General features: G+C 25.8%; 1 protein-coding gene and 1 long non-coding RNA gene across 2 annotated transcripts; one reads left to right on the top strand and one right to left on the bottom strand.

Annotated features, from left to right (window-relative positions):
- Positions 1 to 470: 470 nt before the first annotated feature.
- LOC149059730 (uncharacterized) lies at positions 471 to 1,124 on the bottom strand. The gene has a single exon (XM_089225824.1). The coding sequence runs from the start codon at positions 1,122 to 1,124 to the stop codon at positions 471 to 473; it is 654 nt and encodes a 217-aa protein (XP_089081950.1).
- Positions 1,125 to 7,042: 5,918 nt separating this feature from the next.
- LOC149059729 (uncharacterized) lies at positions 7,043 to 7,699 on the top strand. Its single transcript, XR_016189361.1, has 3 exons — positions 7,043 to 7,180; positions 7,289 to 7,450; positions 7,596 to 7,699. It is a non-coding gene; the product is annotated as an uncharacterized LOC149059729 (long non-coding RNA).
- The last annotated feature ends 10,185 nt before the right edge of the window (positions 7,700 to 17,884 follow it).

Genomic DNA, 17,884 nt, shown 5'->3' with positions numbered 1-17,884 from the left:
ATAAAAACTTTAATTTTACATGGACAACAAAATATACCTATAAGAGACCATTGGGAAGAAGATTCATTACTTGATACAAATGATAGTTTTGTGCGACTGAAGGAAATTTTCGTTCATTATTAAGATTTCGAATAGATAGTAGAGATAAAGTTTTTAACTAAAAAATAATCCTGTAACATATTAAAAGTATAATACGCGTATAATGATCTATTAATTATTATTATTTAGTAACTTCTTGAAATGATTATAGGTAGGCACTTCCTACCCACCTAAATACGCAATATCATAAAATATATTAAAATAATTAATGTTATACAGCATTAAAAATATATATATTTATATATATTAAAAGTTTATCAGAATAACAAACAACCATAATTTAATACAACAGAAAAATGTAAATTCGATGTAAACACATGGTTGCTTAGGTATATCCATAGCAGTTTTGCAATTTCGATAAACTTAATACGCTAAAGATTTTGAGGTTCCAAGGCGTTAACCATAATTTCTAAGAACGCATGACGACATGGAATGCGAGTCTTGGTAGTCGTGACGATGGTACTGATTTTGGGGATTGGGTCGATGTTAGTCGTGGTAGTGGTCGTGGTGGTTGTCGTTGTCTCCGTAGTCTTGAAAAACTTCTTAGTTCTGGTGGAAGAATTGATGGATTTTATGGTCGTGGTGGTGATATTAGTAGGATCGATAGTGATGCAGTTGGAGGTGGTTACCGTTTTTGTGGAGGCCGTAATCGTTGTAGTCAGGATGGTGGTAGTAGACCTGGACCTTGTCGTGATGATCATCTTCGTAACCGTCGTCGTCACCGTGGTTGTGGTTTTTTCATCTTGAGCATGTGTACGTCTGAGCGACTCTGCAGGCGATATTGGAAACAAGCATTCTCTTATCGTGCAGAAAAACGCAGAAGCAAGAGTCCTTAATGATCTTATAAATGTTTGATCTCTTGGAGATCGATCTGCTAAAATGGCTACCTTGAACTCTAATTTTGCGCGTTTCTTACGGTCGTATTGATTTGACATGATGTAGGTACTGTTGTTGTATTTACTAATTTTGCTTACTGTAACACAAACAATTTTGATTAAAGTTATAAGATATCGATCTCTAGTCATATTTCTAGTGGTGACAATCGATAATGAGATAGTATATTAAAATATTATTTTTATTGTTAGTATACTATACCTATGTAAAAACATGGTAAACTCTCCCAATATTTTTAATTACTGTTAAATCTTCCTGTAAATTAATACACACGGTTTATGTTCAACAAACCTCTACACCCTACTTTGTAACTACTTTTCTATTTGTCAAAGATTATAATAAAATATGTACCTAGTATTATGTACAATGTAATTTAATGTACATAATACACTAAAACTGAAACTAAACGTACTTGCACAAATTTAATTTAAAACACCGTATTGTTATATTATAATACTATACCTTATCAGACAAATAAAAATAATATTGATTTCAGAGATAAAGTATTCTAAATTACATCATTAATGTTTTTAGATTCTGAAAGGAGCGATGAATGTATTGATCCTTTGATATATGTTTTATATACATATCTAAATAATATAAATATATAAATATATAAATATTGTGTCTGTGTACACGATAAGTTGTCGAAATAATGTTTCGATTTTCAACTTCAATAGCTTTTCCGGTTTGAAAGTGAATTTAGTTGGTGCAATGGGGTGGTCAAATTTTGAAATATCCAGCACTTCCTGAGTTTCTCCGTAGTTTAGGATGACAAATAACATATTATATTTATAACACGTTAAAGATGAAAAATTTTAAATTAATATATTTAATTTTATCATTAATTGTTAATAAAATTTAAAAAATAATATAGGATATGCAATAAGAATGAATAAATCTTTACATTATGCATGAGAAAAATAAAACTTAAGATTTGCTAAAATATACGATTATTTTAAAAAATCCTTATACCCCAAAACATATGTATCCAATTCAATTTCCCCAATCTATTTCCTGAACAATTATGCAAATAAATAAAGTCCCGAGTCCTGGACTTATAAATTAGTGCAAATTGTATAAAATACAAGACTAATAACTAATAAGGGTTCGATAAGCCAGTTCGATATAATATATTATAAAGATCAAATAATAGTAAACACGTTAATTTTAAATGGCATAATTTTATCGTTTATACAAAATAGGAACACAGCTAGTCCACATGCGACATTAACAAAAAGTCCAAATCATTAAATCATGCATCAATAGTAATGATGATTTCCGACAAAAATATCAAAAATACAAGGCACAGTGTTAAAATTATAATAATAGATGTTTATATTCTTTGAAAACGTATCGCCTGCCAAAATGTTACTCAACTAATAACTAGCTATAGGGTGCTACGTAGCTTCGAATGCTGATAAAAAAAATTGTGACTATATATTTATTTTATTTTTCAACTGCTCAAAACAAATCAAATATTCTATCAAATTACTAATCAAACTTTATCAAATATAGAAAATGCCTACATAAACATTCAGTGACAATTTCAAATATCTACGTTTATTTGTCTTAGAGTTACACCAAAATAAGAAAATCGTTAAATGAGAAATCTAATACAAATCTAATGTTGTAAAAATTTAATTTGAATTTCCAGTGGACATTTTTTTTATGATAAAGATTGACAAACTTGTTAGGAATCTTGTATTATATTTTTAAATCTTAGATTTAAAAAGAAAATTTTTAATGAATTTATAGCTTAAAATAATTTGCGAATTTTCGTGATTTTTACGTATTTTATCAAAATTCAAACTTTGAATGCTTATAAAAAAAAAAAAATTGTGACTATATATTTCTTTTATTTTTCAACTGCTATTGTAACAATATGTTAGGAGTCTTGTATTAAATTTTCAAGCTTTTCTACCCACAACTAATCTTTTATGGGTATTAATTTAAAAAAAACTAATAATGATCGAAAATTGCATATGCCTATAAATAGTTCAATTTAAGTGGAAATTTTTTTTAAATATTTGACCCACCAAAGTACCAACTAGATACACTTTCTGATCTAACTAGGTACTGAAGTCGAAATCAAAGTTTCACACAGCATACCTAAAATAACATTGTTTCTATTTAACTAAGTCACGAATACAAATCAAGTCGTTTATATAGAAGTATCAAATTTACTATGGTATTTTTTTTTAGTGTAATAATATTATATTAGATTAGACAGAGTTGTAAATCTGATAAAATGTAAAAACAATTGGTTCCAAAAATCAAAAACATTATATTTTTTATAAATGCATGCTAATTCGTTTTAATACCTAACATAAGTGCATTATATTCCCAGATCAACAGCGGGAATACGTAATACCATCCTAATGAATGTTTAGCTATAATAAACGTGTAAAAATATTCATTAAATACGATATGCATTGTTTATATTAATATATTATAAAATATAACGCTGAGTAACCTTACCCTACGTAGTGAGCATGTACTGTACAATAATACATGATGAATTGATGAACATTATACTTCAACTATTAAAATACATGATACAAATTCTTCAACCATATGCTTTTATTGAAAAAGAAATTAAAATTGGATATATTTTTATAATTGAAACGTAAAATTGTATTAATGGAGGATATTTTAAACAAGATTACAAATTATAATTGTGGTAAAAAAAAATAAGTGGTTGATCTAGGGACCCCGAAACCGATGTCACCTTTAAGCTCATTACATTGGATAGTTAATATACAATATTAAAGAATTGATATAATTGAGCATTGTATTCGGATGTGAGATATTCGGATATTCTAACATAAAATCTAACATTGTTCCCACACACTAAATATTATCTATTAGATATTTAATGGATAGCCAAAGTAGTCCATACTACATCTACTCCACTAGTGATATTTTTTAGATGTCCGTGAGATATCCATCTTATATCTATCCCATTAGTAATCTTTTTAGATATCCATTAATAGATTATATATGATGGTTGTTTTATGGATATCATTATATGCATTTTGATGTTTACATTTATTTAATAATCATATAATCAAAGTAGTATAATAATCAATACCAATGTGAACCTCCAGTTATTGAACACCGCCAGCAAATGCTTTTAAATTAAGAAAACTAGGTATCTAATCGAATAAATAATTTTTTCAACTAACCATATTATGACATAATATAATATAATCTAGCTTAAAACCACGTTATAATAAAATAACATAGATCGGATGTTGTTGCATTTGCAATTTTTTTCTATTGTTTGGATTCGTTGCTAAATAAGTTATAAATTTATTTCAAACGAGTAGGTACTAATTAACATATAAAAATTTTAAGAGCAACTTTTTGCAATTTTTGACCTTTTTTCAATTTTATTGCAATTTTGTTGATTGTCGTCATTTTCAATACAATTATATATATTTTTTTATGTTTTCACTTTTTTTTTTGATTATACAGTGCAATAATTTTTAAGGTAAGGTAAGGCTTTTTAAAAAAAACAAATCAAAAATAGTTTAAATAAAAAGTTTTAAATTTTGATAAAATTATTTGTAGATTTCTGAAAAAATAAGAAGACCGCATAATTTACAAGATTTTTAATGACAACTGATGAGAATTTGAATTTGAATATTTTTTATAATCTACTCGTTTAAAACCTATCTAATAAAACTTTATAATGTTACTTAATACAATGACTTAATCCATTTCATAAAATAATTTGTTAATATATTTTTTTAAATTTTTTTGGTACAAAATATTTTTTTATTTCAATTTTTAAGTGCAATTTTTGGTTTTTTTACAGCAATATTGCAATCAATTTTATAACATTTTTAGTGCAACAAAATCCGAGCCCTATATATGAGTGAATGCGCATGCGTGGTGTTTTATGTTTGTGTGTGCAGTTCTGTTGTGTTAACTCGCGAGTTTTATTAACACAAATTACAGAGATACTCAAACCACGAGTCACGAATAACGTCCATTTAAATAATAAATTTCATAAATAATTTATATGGCAAGCGTTATGTATCACATAATGTACATGGTTTAATACATATTGTCAATGATGCTAAACTATTGGGACCAATTATTCATGAATTTAGTACATTTAAATTTGAAAATTACCTTGGGATTTTAAAAATGCAGCTAAAAAAATCTGAAAGCCTTTCAACAAATTCATAGGAGATACAAAGAAAAAGCTTTTTTGAATTCATAAACACATAAAAAATAATAGCCCCAGGACCTTTTTAAGAAATCACTGGGATGGACCAATATTAAATACAACTGATGTTAATAAGCAATTTAAGGATGCAAAACTAAACAATTCTATCTTATCCTCTGAATATCCAAATAATAAATAATAATAAATAATAAATACTGTCTTTTTTTGTAATAGGATTTACGATACAGAGTGTAGAAATTATGATACTTTTCCAAATCTGTAATTACTTTATGTTTGATCGGGAAGACGGAAAATGTCAAAATACATTATATTTATAAATATAATGCTTTGTTACTCAATAATCGTTATCAAGTTTCTATTTTATTGATATCGCCCACTATAATCGTAGAATTATGGTTCTATATTGATATAATAAATGATTATTTTATATCTAGTCGAATACGAGAAATATCAAAAAGCAGTCTTACTCTAGTGCCGTTGCCGTACATCGCGTACTAAATACCTACGTAGAGTTACATACAATTTTATAAATTGTTGGCCGAAATGCAAAATACAATTTCTAATATTACATTGACGTTGATGAAATCGACTCATCAAAAACATGATATGTTAGATATAAAAGGGTTTTTATACGTTTTCAATCAAATTTATAATCGTAAAATTGATGGCAAAATAGTTTTATTATTGGAGATGTCTCGACTGTGCAGCTAAGTTCCAAACTACTATGATTGCCAACACACACATATCCGATGATAAAGGTAAGCCATTTAGTATCTCCGATCACTGTCATGGCCCAATTGCACAGATAATTGAATGTAAAAAAATTAAAAATGTCATAAAAAGAAAGGCCGCTGAGACTTAACGATACACCAAGTTCTATATATCAAGATTCAATTTCACATGTGGAAAATATTATAGCTTCTTAAATTTCAAAATGCTCAGCTAAATCAATTGTTAAAAGCCAAAGAAAAACAAATATGAAAGAGCCAAACCACATTTCTGATCTTATCTGTTGATACATTGAGTGGAAAGAAATTTTTAATTAAAACTGTTTAACGAAATGATGATTATATCATGATTTTCACAACAATTGAAAATTGTAATTATTTAAAGAATTCACAATTTTGATTTCAAATCAAGTACCTATTCAAAAGAAAAAAGTACAATCAAACACGGATTAATAACTTATTACAAATATCATATTTGAAATATGTAAAAGAATAGTTAATGATTCTAATTCTAATTTAGATGAATTTGTGAGAGCTATTGCTAATAATCTTAAGTATTAACAATTATTATATTTATTTTTTTTTATGAAAGATTATTAGAAAACATTTTATATAAGTAACAGTAAAGAAAAAAAAATTATAAAATATGTAAAATATGTAAATAAATAGTTGATAATTTTAATTATAATTTAGATGAATTTATTAATTCTAAAACAGTGTTTCTAAAACTTAGTATTCTAAAACTCGACATTCTAAAATATGACTTTCTAAAACCTGTCTCAATACTAATATAGATTGGAATAGTTCATTTATCATATCAGATACATCAAATGACCATCAATCTTTTGTACATGCTTCTCCTACACCTTGTGATATGACTCAACTTAATGCATCAGAAAATAATAATTCTTCTATTATGAAATCAGCAATCCACAACACCGAATAAAACAAGATCTAAATAGCCAGAAATGTCAGACAAAGGTATTTAATTAGTGATTATAAGTAAATATGTGTATAATCTAAAAATTGTAATATTTCAGATTTCAAAGAAAAAGTCATAACTTCATAAGGGATCTTTCTATTATCAAATTAAAAATAAAAAAAATAGAAGAGAAAAATAATCAAAAATGTTCTGATAAAAGTGACGATTGTGAAATAGATACATTAATAATCAGTGGATTTTCTTCTATCTGATGAAGATGAATTAAAAACTATAGAAAATAAACTTATTGTTGATAAATCTTATTAATCCAGCTTGGTAAATAACATTGTGTCACTTTATCTATCAAATATTGCTGAATTATGGTTTATTGTAATTAAACTAATACATTTGTAACCATTTAATTTATGCTTTTTTTTCATTCAGATGAGCAACTTTAAGTAAAATGGGTGGAACAAAAGTAAGACGAAGCTACTAAATTAATTTAAAGGAGAATATTTTCTAACAAATTACCCATGAAGTATAGTTGGTTAGGAGGAAAAGGAAAATGAATATTTTAAAATTTGTTGCTGTCTATAATGATTCTGGGTAAATAAAATATTTTTCTTAATAAAATTGAACCTATAAAATGTGTATTTGGTATTATATGTATGTTTTCAGTTTCGTCGAGTCATTTTATGAATAATATATAAAAATTGTATAAATGGGTAAAAATATTTTTTATTGATTACAGAAACTATTCTTAAATTAATTCCTGTGACCTATATGTACTGAAGCTGAAATTATTTTATTAGTTAAGAACTGGCCGAGACATGCTACAAAAAGACATGAAAATAGGTATAATATATACACAAATTCATTTAAGAACTTATAACAGTGAAGTTTCATAACATAAATCTATCAGGGACAAAAAAAATTGACTAATCAAAATTTCAGCTATAAAAAATATAGTTGGTACATATTGAAAATGTAGTTGCGAAGGAATTTCTTGAATTATCCAAAAATTAAATTAAAGAAAGAATTATTGAGGTTCCACTGTATTATTATTCAAAATATCAACCTAGTTTTGTATTTACTTTTTTATTTCAAAGTTAGATATAATACAAATTTTGTTAATTGTTTATTAAAAAAAAAAACAATATTAATAATTAATATGTAAATACACATAATATTAGGGTTGTGCTTTGTATCAAGGCTTACTACATGTATTTTTGCGATGTAGTAGTAATATTTTTCTGAGTTGCCAATAATGTATAATATATAATTATTTCAAAAAGTTTTTAACTTATTAATTATATTAATATATTATTATTATTTTTTTTTTACAGCTTATAGATGTGACAAAATAAAATTCTAAATTGACAAAATTGTCCTACCTATCGGGAACAAATATATAATATATAAGTAAAATATTTATTAATATTTATAACCTAACCTTAATATAATAAAATTAAAATTGTTATTATTATTATTTTTAAATATATTTTGTTTCATTTGACTACTGCAGCTTTTTGTAGTATAAACCTTTAAGTCATTTTTATTATTTTAACATTATGTTTTTTTTTTTAAATGTATTATTATTACATTATTACATGTTTTTTTATTGTGCTAAGTACCTTACTACTTTATGTATATAATCAGAGGTATATATTATATTAGTATATAGGTAGTAGCATATGGATGAGTAGGTATACGATTTTATTTTGTTTTCTAAGACTGCTTTTTGAAGCATGATGTTTCAATTTATTTTTTATTATTTTTAAATATATTATCACATATTTTATATTTTATTACTATCTACATAATATTATGAGGTATAAAATGTTTTATAAAACTTTTTTTAAATTATATTTTGTTTCATACGACATGCATCTTACATTATAACTATCAAGTCGTTTTTATTATTTTAACATTGTTTTTTTTAATATATTATCATAACATGTTCTTTATCGTGCTACTTAACTAATATGTAATAAAATACTAAACTTATATACTATTACTATTACTATGCTTATAAAATATTATTTTGTTTTGTGAGACTGCTTTTAGAAGTATAAAGTTTCAAGTTGTTTTTTATTATTATACCTTTATACCTCTGGTTTTTTATTGTGTGCTATATAATATACAATTAAATGTATTTTAGCAGTTTACATACAATATTATGAAGTTTAAAATTGTTATTGTTCTTTTTCATTAAAAAAAAAATATACATTTAAATATTATTATTATGATATATAGTTTACCATATAACCTAACCATCCATTAGATATCATGGATATCCACCTAATATATTTAATGGATACATATTATATGTGTATGTGTTGTGTGGGGTTAATTATCGTGTAACACCATAAAATGTATTTTGTAGAAGTGAAAGTAGGTATGCCTATTAATAATATCGTATGTATACGTAATATAATATCGTACAAATAAAGTAAATAAAATTCACAAACACCAAAAGTAGGTTTAGGTAGGTAAATACTCGTAATATTGCATATACTTACGAATTACGAAGGTGTAATGGAGTAGCTTCACTTCGAAGTACCTGAGAACCAGCCAGCGAGAAACCAAATGAACTAGTGATGGGCGGGTAACGAATAAAACTATCGAATTATTCGATAGTTTTTCCAAATAAGTTATTCGAATAATCGTTACAATTATTCGATTATATTCGATTATTCGAATAACGAATTATTCGAATAACAAATTATTTGAATTTTTATTCGAAATATTCGAATAATAAATTATTTGATATATTTTAATATTAAAATTCGATTACAAATTATTCGAGTATTTTTTATTCAAATAATTTATAGGTATTCCAAAATACGAGCGTCTGGTGACAGTACCCTCGGAGCAGTTTCCCTTATCACAATACCATTATCACATAATCAACCAAGATACCGGTTACAATGTTTAATACCATTCCTTTGGTTAATACTTTATCAGTATAATTGATATTAAATTTAAATTATTATTTATTACCATAAGGGCATTTTAACGTTTTTAACGACTTTAACAAAATACCAATACATATTGATATTATATAATTATTTTGTCATATATATATTATCATGATATCCAGATGTATAGTAAGTTATGAATAATAATGTAAAGAAAAATACTAAAAAATATCAAAATCAACCCAACCTACACTGTAGGTATACAGTGTGTCCCGTTTTAAATGTACCACTAAATATCTCAGCCCGATAATCAAGTAGTACATAGAAGAAGTATAGAAGTACACATTTAAGGACAAATTTCAAATTTTTAACTCTTGTAGTATGCGCATGCGCAATACAATTTTTTTTTTAAATTGCAACACCTATTTTCGTCACCGGATATGGATAGAATGGATAGATTATTTTAGCAGATTACCCGAATAAATATATAATATCAATTAAAGCGCTCTCGACTCTCATTTCTACACTAAGACATATTATTATAGGTCTATAGTCTATATATCAAACGTTCCCAACCTGCGATCGAGTGACAGGATTCGGCACACGAAAGTATTTTAACCAGCTCGTAAATTTTTTACAAAATTAGAAATGTGTAGGTGTAATTAGTATAAATAAAAATTTTAATTTTAAAAAAATTAAAAAATTAGTAAAAAAAAAATAACAATATTTTTAATTTTTATATAAAAGCAAGCATGCAATCTCTAATGACGAAAACAAAGACTGTAAAATAGCAACTACCGTGAAAATATTCAGCACCTCCTTAAAACACACGATATGTGTCATGAATTCGGTATTATATTTTTTATAATTTATCAGAATGAACAAAAAAAACCATGATGTAATACGATTTGTAGTATGAATATACATTTTGAATGTGGCCCTTAAGTTGAAAAAAAAATTGGGCTGCCATACAAGGTGAACCTTAAAAGCGGGATCTACTAATGTTATATTGTAGATCGGGGAATAATAATATTATTTAGATAGATATATTTGCATATTGATATCTGCATAAGTTCATAGAAATTATTTTAGCTCAACCACTTAGGGGCGTGCCACTCCCCAATCGTATAGGTACACAGGGTTGGGCAGTATCAAAGATACAATTGTATCTTGTATCATGATACATTTTATACTAGTATCTTGTACCTTTTTTGCCAAAATATACAAGATACTTTTGTTGTAAAAATGTGTACTGAATAGTGCCAAGACATTTCGATTTTCGTTATTAGATAATTTCGTCACAGATTGTATTTTTATGGAAAATTATACAGATGCAATTGAGTTGAAATTAACGATAACAAAAAAATGTAACACACAATTATATAACTTTTAAAGCTGTAAGATAATTTGAAAAACATTAAATTAAATTAAGGTGCCCGTATGTCCGTGCCCATTATACGGTATACGTCTCTACAGTTATACAGATACGCACTAAAGCACTTAACTGAAATGTATACAAATTAAGATGTAATTTTTATGCAATCTATTAATTTTGGTGTATTTATATTATATACTGATCTATTACTGTATTAGTTATAAACTTATAAATTTATAATGTGTACCTATTGACTTATTGTATTATTTAATATAATTATGACTTAATAAGTATTTATGTATTGACAGTATAGTGAATTATGTTTTAAGTTTAATAGTAAATAAAATTCGATTAGAAATATAAAAGTATCATGTATCTAAGTATCTTTGATACATGTATCTTGTATCTTGATACACTAAATGCATGTATCATCATGTATGATGATACTTTTTCTTGAGTATCTTGCCCAACCCTGCGTTTACATAATCCAATTTAATAGGTTCTTTAAACGTAAATAATACTAACTAAAAAAACGATACAAAACCATTACAGATCTATATAATAACAAGACAATGCAATTCCTAGTATTTATTTTTATTCATTTAATTATAACTCGTCGAATAACGAGTTGACAATAAAATAAAATATTGTTCCCAAATACCTACATAATATGAATATATGTGCATGACGTACCTATATTGACAGTCGTTGGTTACGTATTGAACTTAAACAAATTCTCCTGTTTTCACATTGGCAGCGAACCAATCTGAAATATGAACCTATACCTATAATGTTATCTGTATAGGTTTATTTGTTGGCAAATAAAAACAGCACCATAATATATTATAAGTATAATGATGTATTAATAATTATTATATAATATCTCTTCGAAACAATAATTATATACTTGCGTAATATCATAATAATTAATGGTAAACATCAATAAGAAATTATTTTAGGATATCCGGAATGATAACAATAGTTGAATACAGTATAAAAATGTAAATTTAATGTAAATACAAAGTTGCTATGTTCATAGTAAGTCATGATTTATTCTGAGAATACATGACGTGATGGGATTCGGGTCTTGGTTTTCTTGACGATTGTAGTGGTTTTGGGGGATGGGTCGATGTTGGTCGTAGAAGTGGTGGTAGTGATGGTCGTTGTCTCCGTGGTCTTGGTAAACTTATCAGTAGTGTCGGTAGGGATGATGGATTTGGTAGTCGTGGTAGTGTTAATGGTGGGGTTGGTTTTGACGCAGTTGGAGGTGGCGACCTTCGTTGTGGAGGTCGTGATTGTTGTAGTCAGAGTGGTGGTTGTAGACCTGCCCCTTATTGTCATGATGGTCGTTGTTGATGTGGTCGTAACCGTAGTTTTGATCCGTGTACTTCTGAACGACTCCCGCGGTATTGGAAACAAACATTTCTTTACTATACGAAATGCTGTAGCCACAATAGTTCTCAAATGCTTTAAGTTGTTTGGCATGATGCACTGTTTTGGTTTTTATTAATCTGATTTACTGTAACACAAACACATAAATTCTGAATTAACCACTTATGTAAAACCTTGTTTTAAATTTTCAAACCTTAGTAGTAACGTTTTATACATTTTTAACAACTAAATGATTAGTACCTACATTTTCAATTTATTAAATTTGTTAGTCAACATTTTAAGTTTAAACGGCCAAACAAAAAAACGTGTCTATGTACTTTTAATGTTTTTCAACTACTTTAATACTTTATTATATTATTAACTTATGAAACCTTGTATTATATTTTTAAACTTTTTTACCCAATGAATAAAATATTATTGACGTTATTATAGAAAAATCCTAAAATAATCAAATAACAAATGATTGTTAAAAATCGATTTTGCGTAAAAGTTCAGGTTTTTTTATTAAATTTTTTTGGCTTTTCCTGATGCTTTTGAAAACTACTGAATATTTTATATTTTGACCTATTTTGAATTAAATATGTATTCAAATTAAAAATTAATATTGAAAATGTTATTTTCCGATCAATTGCCATCAGGTAAATTGTAATCGATGTCCTGATGCTTTCAATTGGCTTGCGATCAATAATTTACGATCAATTGACGTGTATCCACGTGTAGATATAGAATTTGGTGTATTCATTTCTTCACTAAACCCTGAAATACACGAGACTATACGGCTTCAACCGAAGAGCTAAGGTATAGTGATAGACAGTAACATATATTATTATATTACTATACTATATAGTATATAGGTACCTTTACAGTATAGTTTGTAGCATTATGCTTTATGCATATGTAATATAATATGTTATATATAAAGAGTAAGTATTGAGTATATGATATACTATAATAACCCCATAATATTATAGTACCTAGTTTATGGGACTTTCCTAGAATCTGCGGCTTATTGTAAATCTGCGCTAAGGAATTATTCAAACTGACCATTTGTACATGCAATTAAAAAAATAAAAATATTCTTATCATTTAACGACCAATATTTAAGAAACTAAAAATAATAGACATATATGGTAGAAACAAGTATTCTATTAGTAAGCACTACAATACTTAAGCTCAAATTATGGGAGACAGCAGACGCTGATCCAGAGTAATTATAAGGGGGGGGGGGTACAGTGTTTTTATAGCAATATTAACTATACAGTATACACATACGACCATATAATACATTACTATTAAAATAAAATTAGTAAGAATATTGTGATGTTACTATAGATTACAATTTATAGAATAAATATTTGTGGCTTCTGTGTTGGCTTTAATTGGAAACAACTATTTATTACATACCACACAATGTCATCATTATAATTTCCAAGTAGATATAGCTAAATACAAATTAAGGAACAAGTTCAATGAATTTTTTTAGTATTAAAATCATAATGGTTACCTATAACGGCTATAACTATAATATAGTAATAATAACATTATTTTCATTCTTTATGGGAGCTTCTTAGAAAACTCAGGAGAGCATAATTGATTGCATTAAAGATGAGTTTCTAACAAGCATTTTAAATTATATAAACAATTTTATATATTACAGTATAGTTTTTGACAAAATTACAGATGTCTCTCACATTTTTCAATTAAGTTTTATATTGAGATATATAGACGATAAAAACAATATCCATGACAAATTTGTAGGTTTTATAAATTATCTCAATGATGCATTTCATAAAGAAAAAAATATTGTAGATTTAGAAACAGATGAACATGAAAACCCAAACAGAGCCAAAATGAACAGGTGAAGGCTTAGTGCTGAAAACTGCATATATTTAAAAGTAAGCAATTTAGAAGACAAGCGTTTAAATTGTGAATCATATTTTAAAGCACGATCCAGCACTCAAGCCAGTAATCCAGAGGAGTACTATAGAAGAGTTTTGTATATACCTATTCTTGACAATGTCCTGGAAGATATACGCATGAGATCTGCAGAAAAAAAATAGAACTCTATTTTTGCTCATGCAATTAGTACCAGTTTCAATTATCAACATTTATCTAGAGATTTGTGATAAATTAATAAATTCAGTAACTGAAAACTTTTCATTTAAAAAAATAAAATAAAAATAGCCTTCAAAGGAAAGTTAGAGCTATGGAAATCAAAATGGGTTTCAAGTACTATAGTCAACTATTTTTTTTATTGTAAAATTAACTAGGTATTTAAGTTATTATTTTATTTATGTAGGTGAAAATCTTCTGAAAGATGTTTTTCAATATATTGAGCAATGTCATATGGTAATTTTTCCAATTTATTGTAAGAGAGGATATTTTTTTCCTAATATTAATAAAAAGGAACACTTCTTGTTAGCATCGCTTCTGCAGAGAGATGCTTTTCAACACTTCACAGGTTGTATATTAAAATTAGTATTACAATTTTCAAAGAATTTTTCTTGACAGCAATATCCTTATTATTTAGTTTTAAAAACAATGTTTATGCTTTTGTTATATTTTTTGCTTTCATTTTGTTTACTTTGCGTTAGCTTACACTATTTAATATATTTTTGCATAATGGTAGTCCTTAGTTTGCTTTCACCCAATTGCTTGCTATTTATTTCATGATTTTTAGATTAAAAACTTGGTTAAGAAGCCAAATGGGGCAAACTAGATTGACTGGGCTGGCTTTAATGCATATGCATAGAAATATAGAATTAAACATAAATAATATAATTGACCGGTTTGCAAAAAACAAACGAAAAATTGATTTTATTGTATAGTTGTACTTTTGTATTATCATTATTTTATCATTTGTTAATTAATTGTTTGTACTAAATTATATTAATATTATTAACAAAACTAAAAATTATTAAAGGTGAATTTATAAAGGTGAATTTATAAAACGATACTTTTTACGTAAACTCATTTTTAATGTAGTAGCTTTAAAAAATAAAAATAAATAAAGTCAGTAAACTATTGAAAAATATGCATTGGGTAATTATTGATTAAAAAATATATTTGCCCCCCTTCCCCTCAAAAACTGTCTAGGGACGCCCCTATAAAGAAATAATATAAGATATCAGTGAAAAATATAAATATACATTATTTATTTATTAGTAGTGTTGTTATAATTTTTGTTTTTTTTACAGATACTGTTAATCAACTTGAACGTACAACAAGTAATTTAAGAATTACAATTAGAGAATTAGGTAAGAAAATGGCTATGGATCATAAAATTACAGATTCATTACAAATACAAGTTCTGAAATACACGTAAATAATGATTTGTCTGATGAGTCATCTCGGGATTTATCTCTAACATCTATTGAACATTTAGAGTTATTTGAAGAAAAATCATCTGACAAATTGTTTCGAAAAAAGTGGTAAATTTATTTTTATTTAAAATTTCAATATGTTTAAAAATTTATGGAGTTTATAATACATAATTCGAATAAATTTTAGATAAATGAACTATCAAGAAATGAAAAATCAACTATAGCAGAAACTACATGGCAAATAATTTCAAAGGTTTTTCATAATAACTTACTTTCTCAATTTTCATATCATGGACAAAAACATAAATGCGCCTTTTATTTTAAGTTCATGTTCACTCATATTTAGTAAGAACTAATATTAAATAATGTACTATTATTTTACTTAATTGATCCATAATTCAAATTAATTTTTCTAAAGGTACAGTTAGAATTATCAGAAAATATAATTGTTGTCCAAATATCTAAACCATCGAATATTTACATGGCAAACGCAAAAGTACCAGAAGATAATAAACAAAAAAAAATGGGCCAATTTCAATAACAATGATCGAAATATATCAATTTAATCAATTATTTAATTATTTGCATTAAATATAATGTTTAAATGATATGTTTGCAAAATTATTTTCTTAAAAGGTTTTTAAGGTATGATATCTATTAAAAAAAATCCAAATTTAGTTAAAATAAGATTTGAATTATTAATTTTTATACCAACAATAATTTTGTTCAATATTGATTTATTTTTATTCATTAATACATTATTTATTAACACATAATTATTTTACTTTATTCATGTTATATTATATGCTTACGATGAGTAGGTACAACTTTAAAATTCACAAGTACAAAATATATAAATTGTTATTATTTAATAATAATTTTGTATTAGTTTTTTTTTAAAGAGCATTGTCAAAATATACTATACAGCATAATATAAAGATTAATTTAAAATATAAAATATGTCAACTTTTACTATTTTATAAAATATATTTAAATTTATATTTTAATAGGTAGTATTGTTAAAACCTAAATTGTAAAACTATGTAATAATTTTAAAACATATTTTCTATGAATAATATAATAGTTAAAAAAAATATCGTAATGTTATAAAAATTATAGTTTAATACATTTCTAAAATATCAAACGACCGGCCAAAAAATGATTACAATATATCTGAAAAGCAAATTTGTTTTTTATGGAGATTATCGTAAGTTGTTTTATAATATTACTAATATTATAAACAACAACAAACAGTAAAAAAATGAATTTTCAATGGCACAATGTTATAGTTTATACAAATTGTGATTGTACCAACTACTTGACAAAAAGTCCTAATCATTAAATCATGCATTAATAATAAATCACAAATAATGATAATTTCCGACACAAATGTCAAAAACATAATATGTCACAGCGATAAAATTATAATAATTAAATATATGTTTATATTATTTTAAAACGTATTGCTTGCCTACAAGTTATCGGATAGTCTACTAAGTACTAATAAATATATCTTATATGCTGCTAAGTATTATATCCATAGGCATTATTACAATTTAAAAATAGTCTGATAACATTTTAGGACCAACAACTGAAAAAATGAAATGACTCATCTCAATGTAACGTTGTATACTTAAAATAATATTTAACCTCGTGAATACCATTCAAATCATTCATATAGAAATATTGAATTTAAGATGTTTTTATATTTAGCATAATAATATTATATTGTATTATGATTTTTAGCAGTGTTGGAAATCTAATGAAATTTTAAAACTACCGATTCCAAAAACTAATGCAGAATGTATTTTTTACACATGCATGCTTATTTGTTTTAATACTTAACGTACCTAAGCGTATTAAATTTCCAGATCAATGAAAGAGAGAATCATTTTTAATAACAAAAAATATTTTTAAAAAAACGTTAAACGACCTTAAAAAAATTGGTACGTACGAGTAGTGAGTTAAATGTTCTAAAGACCTACCTAAAGCCGCGGTCGCACGATGATAGTAAAACGCGATAGTTACT

This window comes from Diuraphis noxia, unplaced genomic scaffold (genome assembly GCF_037042655.1).
Source record: "Diuraphis noxia isolate RWA-SAM2 unplaced genomic scaffold, SU_Dnox_SAM2 contig0001, whole genome shotgun sequence".
Taxonomy (NCBI): domain Eukaryota; kingdom Metazoa; phylum Arthropoda; class Insecta; order Hemiptera; family Aphididae; genus Diuraphis; species Diuraphis noxia.
This window is presented reverse-complemented; position numbering and strand designations above follow the sequence as displayed.

Coding starts and splice junctions, on each gene's coding strand:
- LOC149059730 (XM_089225824.1), bottom strand. CDS start 1,124: ATGACTAGAGATCGATATCTTATAACTTTAATCAAAATTGTTTGTGTT.